Consider the following 6000-nt stretch of genomic DNA (forward strand, 5'->3'; position numbering starts at 1 on the left):
CAGCCTCATTGAATCTAAGCTTGCACATGTGCAGCTTAGTACTTAGCCAAAGACTCAAGGGTGGCCCCATGGAGATTTCTGGAGCTGTTCCCTTTCTTATGACCTGGTCCGTGAATTCCAGCTGTCTCAGGCTTCCTGGACTCTCCTCACCTGTCTCCTCTGTCCTGCACACTGTTCTCTATTTAGGATGTACATGCTTCTGTGTGCCAAGGTTTGCAGAGCCAGGCAGAGACCTGGGGTGAATATGGAGCTCACCTTGGGTTTCCTCCTTCTGCAGGATTGTGCCCTGTGCTGTCTGTTGCCCAGTGCCTGAAAACATTTGCATCGGATATTTTATCTGGTTTTCACCATCATTTACCTCAGAGGGAAAGTCTAAAACCTGTAACTTCATCAGGGTTATAACCAGACGGCAGTGTTTTCAACCCAAAATTGGTACATTTAAAAATTGGGAGATTTCACATTAAATATAGATTACAGGTTCCTTTTTTTAAAAATCTGTATTGTTGAAAGTATTACATATGTCCCCTTTTTCCCTCATTGACCTCTCCCAGCCTGCCCCACCCCCTCATCCCAGGCCTTCACTCCCCTATCGTCTGTGTCCATGGAGAGACGCAAATCAAAATGAGGTGCCACCTCAGGTTTCTCTTGAAAGCAGAAGTATCTGCCTACGTGGAGCTTGAGTGTCTGCGGTGGCAGCAACAACAGGCCTGAAGAAGGACGGCCTGCTAGGAAGGACCCTCCAGGCATCACCGTGCAGCCCTGGCTTCCCTTGTTCAGCTCCCAGGAACATCTGAGTTGTGACCCTGTAAAACAGCGGTTCTCAAACTGTGGGTCGCGACCTCTTTGGGGGTTGAACGACCCTTTCACAGGGGTCGCCTAAGACCATCGGAGAACACATAGATAATTACATATTGTTTTTGTGATTAATCACTATGCTTTAATTATGTTCAATTTGTAACAATGAAAATACATCCTGCATATCAGATATTTATATTACGATTCATAACAGTAGCAAAATCACAGTTATGAAGTAGCAACGAAAATAATTTTATGGTTGGGGGTCACCACAACCTGAGGAACTGAATTAAAGGGTCGCAACATTAGGAAGGTTGAGAACCACTGCTGTAAATGGAAGAATCTCATCTATCTCTCTTGCAATATAAAGGGCAATTGTCTTTTTAATATTTTCTTACAATATTTAAATCTTATCCAATTAAACAAAAAAACATTTCAAGCATTTCCTCATAAAGATATTTCAGTCCAAAATGAGACCAGCTGCAGGGACTGATAACAGCGCAGAATGTGGTGTCTCCGTAGTTGGGCTGACAGAATAGATTAAACTAAAGTGAAAGAAAGTATTTTCCTTTAAAACCTCTCAGATGGAAAGTCCAAGAGAAGTGATTAGAAAGGCAAAGAAGTTGGGAAGAATGGACAGCTGTACACATGCTTGTTAAAGGGATGAGGTGCAAGCAGTTAGAGGAGAACCCTAAAGAGCCGAAGGCTACTGCTGAACAGAATTACCTCGAAGCTGAGTCATTTTCCCTTCTCAGCTCAAAGATACAAAGTTAAAGAGCAAATAGCCCCAGAAGTTTAAAGAAAATGACAACACGAATTTCCATACTTGTCTCTTCTCTCCAGATGCCTGCTTTTCAGCTCAGCAGCTCTACTCTGATCATTGTGTGATCAGTTATTTTTAGAGAGGCGGGGACCTTTAGAAATCGCCTGGTTCACCAACCTTACTGTACAGGCGAGGCCCTGAAATTCCCCAAGAACCACAGCCCCTCCTAACTAGACAGTCCAAAGGTACCGCTGTTAACTTTTAGTCCAAAATGAATTGCTTTCTCCAAGAGCCCTGCAGACCTCAGTGGTGCCCATGGATGGTAGATGCGCCTGTTGAACACAGCGTAGCACCTCGTGACTGCCCAAGGCCCACCCACATGCCCGGCTCTGTTCCTGGCACCTTAGATGACTTTCCATTACCGTTGATTTTCAGTGTCACTCTCCCCTTGTAAAGAGGCCTGAAATGGTCTGGAGTCGGCTTTGTTTAGACTCAACATTCTTCCCAGAAATGAGCACCAAAAATGGTCCACAGGCATGGTGATGTCATCTCCCATTCCCAAGCTAAGGCTGTGGAGTGTCTAATGTTAGTGGTAGGGGTCACATCAAGTGAAGTGAGAAAATTGAGAAAAATTCAACAAGACCCACAGCCAGAGAGAAAAACAGGGTGACCCGTTCAGAGATTTCCCTCCAGACCTTAATTTTTAATTTTCCCCCCTGATTCTTAGAAATAGCTTTGGAGTCTGGGGAAAACCTCTAAACCAGCACCTTTGCAAGAGCCTACACTGGTCCTTTCTTGGGCATAAGCAGTTAGAAATTCACACGTGTCCTGTCCACACAGTCCTCTGTCGTGCTCGCTGGTGTGCTGTGTCTCCTTTGGCACCCTGCGTTCTCCAGGGCCGCAGGCAGTTCTCTGTCGGCCATGGGGATCGCTGTCTCGAGTCAGTGGGTGTGCTGGGAAATGGGGTTTGGGCACTGAACCCGGGGTTTGGGGGATGACAGGCCGGCCCTGTTGGCAGTCAGGGCTGGAACTCCTCCAGTGAAGATCTCACCATGTGTTAGGGTGACGTGCCTTAGGTATCTCTTGGTTGTTTGTTTATGATTATTAAGGGGGTATCAGAGATACCCCAGTTGGTGAACTGAAGTTCTTTATTTAAAACTTACGTTTACACACTTTGTCGTAAATGCATATTTTAGGATTTCTAGCACTTTGGGCTTTACCTTGGAACAGCGATTTTTAACTAGTGTGCTGTAAGAATTTTAATAACACATAATACCTGCCCTAGCCGGTTTGGTTCAGTGGATAGAGCGTCGGCCTGTGGACTGAAAGGTCCCAGGTTCGATTCTGATCAAGGGCACATGCCTGGGTTGTGGGCTCTATCCCCAGTGGGGGGCATGTAGGAGGCAGCCAATCAATGATTCTCTATCATCATTGATGTTTCTATCTCTCCCTCTCCCTTCCTCTCTGAAATCAATAAAAGTATATTTAAAAAAAAACACAACCAAAACACACGATACCTGACTAGTCAGGTGCACTGACCTCTTCTCCCTTAGAATGTCAAATAAAAAAAATGACAGCAGCCAACACAATAGCTGTCCGGTGTTAATGGATCAAAATTATACCTATTTTTTGTCAGATTTCCGGTGTTAATGGGTCAAAATTATACCTATTTTTTGTCAGATCAGCAAAAATTATATTTTTTGGTGTGCTGCAGAATTTCAGAGATGCAAAGGTACCATGAGATGCAAAAGGTTGAAAATCGCTGCCTTAGAATGTTTATCTCCGTCAGTCCTATTATCTGATGCCCATGATTATCATGCTATGCTTTCTATGTTATTTATGCTGGTAGAGAGCAACATTTCTGAAGGAAAAACCTGTCACTTTTCCTGGGGCCTGGAGCACAGGTGCCTGCATCTGAGACACTCGGTAAAATGTGTCGCCTTGTTCCTGTTCCTCGAGAGACGATACCTTCTCCCTGACCATTCTTAAGGATTTCATGGAAACGAGGTGATGTCCAGCCTGAGCCAGTCCCCTGGGCACAGGTGTTTGGCTGCAGTGCTGTCCTGAGGACTGGGCAGAGGGAGACCGCGTCTCTCTGACAGCATCTTCACAGCCTGTGTGCCCAGGTTGAGCCCTGGCGGGCGGGCCTCGGGCTGTGCGGCTTACTGCAGGCGTTCCCTTTGCTTACTTGTGCTTTTCTCCTGAAGATGCCTGAGGGGCACGGCACTAACCGAGAAGGTGTGAACCGGATGGAAGCTCTGATTTGGTTATTTCTCTGGGACTGCTGTTGAAGTCTGGTTTCTTTGTCTAACCAGCCCCACTTACGAGGTTCTCTTTTCTCTTGCAGCACCTGTCCCTCAAAGCTAAAAGGGCCAAGGTCCAAGACCAGTGAGCAGAGCTGGGCTGCTTGGGGCCCGCTCCTCCATGCTGCTTCTCCCAGCTCGGGGCGCAGTGAGCTGTCCTTGGCTCATGTGGACCTTCAGCTGCTCTGATGGGGGCCGTTGCCCATTCTTCCCGCTCCCCTCAGCATTGCATTCCTCGCTGGGATCCCGGAGGAGTTGTGCGTGGGCAGGCACCCTGCCGTGCTGCACCCAGGCAGAGCGGGGGTTGTCAGGGCTTTGCTCTTTGGTCACTCGGCACCCTCACTGACCAGCCTGCCACTTCCCACAGGCACGCCGTCCTGGCCCAGCTAATGGGGACGGAGGAGGAAAGTGAGCCACTGCCGGCCGAGGCACCATGTCGAGTGCACAGAGGGTTTGCTGGGCTGGCTTTGTTCTCTCCTGGGGGGCACAGCTGTGTCGACTAGTGAGGGCCAGATGGGAATCTGTGCATCTCCGGAGGGAGAGACCCCGGAAACGCTGTGATTTCCACCAAAATCACCGAGGGTTCCCGGACCAAGCAGCTTCTGGTCCCCCCTTTTGCGCACGTTCCTGTTTATCTACGGCCAGAAAACTCACAAGGATTGGTGATGACGGAGAGGACTCAAGCACCGTTCTTTGTTACAGAAGTGGACTAGCTTTCTCCGCTTGTAGGATACCACGTCCCCTGCCACCAGCAGAGCACTCGTGAACACCCATCAGCTCAGCCCCACCGGGGACCCTCTGCGGCAGGAGCTACCAGCAGCGTAGAGACTCTCAGCTTCTCTAGCTCAGGAACAGAACTTATGCATTTGTTTTTGTTCGTTTGCTGGGTTCTTGCGAGAACGTGGGCGGCTCTTCCAGCAGGCACTGGTCTCATTGCTGCCCAGGCTTCTTTGCTGAGAGGTTGGCACTTCAACATGTGACCTGTCCAGATTTGATCACCTTCCTGTTTCAATGACGTTTATTTTAAGAACATGTAGTGTGAAAGTTTATTTTTATACTGACCTTAGTATGTACCTGCCACTTTGGCACCAAACGTGTATGCCATTTTTATTTCCATTTTTTAAAACGTGTTAATAATAGTGATAACCTGTTAATAATAGTAAGCCTTTATATCTAAAGTAAATGTATTCCCTTCCACCCCAGTTCTCATGGTCTGTGTTTTAAGATGGTCCACTTCATTCTCCTGAGTGAGGGCCTGACATTAGCTAAGAAACCTGATGCGGTGGCATGCGGCGGCTTTAGGGGCCAGGTAGACAAGGAAGCCACCCAGCAAGGTCACATGACCACATGCCCTCAAGGCCTCACTACAGCAAACCATGGAACGCAGTTTAAATGAAGTCCCAAGAATTCTTGCCAGTGTTCAATTGGGGTCTTCCTGTAGAGAGGTCTGAAGTACCTACTTGGAGAAAGTCTGAATTTAGGGCCAGGGCTGGTCCCCATAAGCTTCTGTTGGGGTGGAAGGAGGAAAGTGTGGAGGAACCACACCCTCTGAGTGAGACCAGAGATCCAAAATGAGAGGCCATGGTGGGGGACGCAGCCTGGGGGAGCCTGGTGGCACTGGCCGCCTCTGCCTGTGGGTGTCTGGTCCTGAGCACATCTGCCTACATCCACCTCAGAGAGCGCCGCCCCGGGGTAGGCGTCTGAGCTGTTATGCTGAATCCACAGTGTGTGGAGAACTCGTCACCGTCGGGGGCTGTCACTGTAAAGCCACAGCCTTCACGGGCATCTGAAGAACCACACACCTTGTCAAGGAGTGATGTCCTGGCCTGGCTGAGACGAGACAACGGCCAGCAGGGCCTGATCACCTAGCAACTCACAAGACTGTCCCCAAGCAGCTCCACAAGAGTTAGAACCCTCAGGCTCAGCATGGATTTTCAAAATCAAGAGTGAAATTTCTCCAACACTGCAGTGTCTTCTTCTGCTGCGGGGAGGTGGAGGGACGTCTGTGCTGGAGAACGCGTGGACAGTGAGGTCCTGTAGGCTCAGAGACTGGAGCTTTCTGTGCCTGTGGCTCATGCCCTGAGGTTCTGTCCCATGGCTGGTCTCCCAAGGAGTCCCCTGGGCCAGCCAGGCCTCCTG

At 49.0% G+C, this 6000-nt stretch overlaps 1 protein-coding gene across 1 annotated transcript in view; it reads left to right on the top strand.

Annotated features, from left to right (window-relative positions):
- The window catches only part of DHX35 (DEAH-box helicase 35), a 61521-nt gene extending 56463 nt beyond the window's left edge, over positions 1-5058 (top strand). The window contains exon 24 of the mRNA XM_006755229.2: positions 3906-5058. Coding sequence (XP_006755292.1) covers positions 3906-3950 — 45 coding nt within the window. The 3' untranslated portion in view covers positions 3951-5058. The remainder of the gene's footprint in view (positions 1-3905) is intronic.
- Positions 5059-6000: the final 942 nt, after the last annotated feature.

The sequence above is a fragment of the Myotis davidii genome, unplaced genomic scaffold (genome assembly GCF_000327345.1).
Source record: "Myotis davidii unplaced genomic scaffold, ASM32734v1 scaffold1113, whole genome shotgun sequence".
In the NCBI taxonomy this organism is placed as follows: Eukaryota; Metazoa; Chordata; class Mammalia; order Chiroptera; family Vespertilionidae; genus Myotis; species Myotis davidii.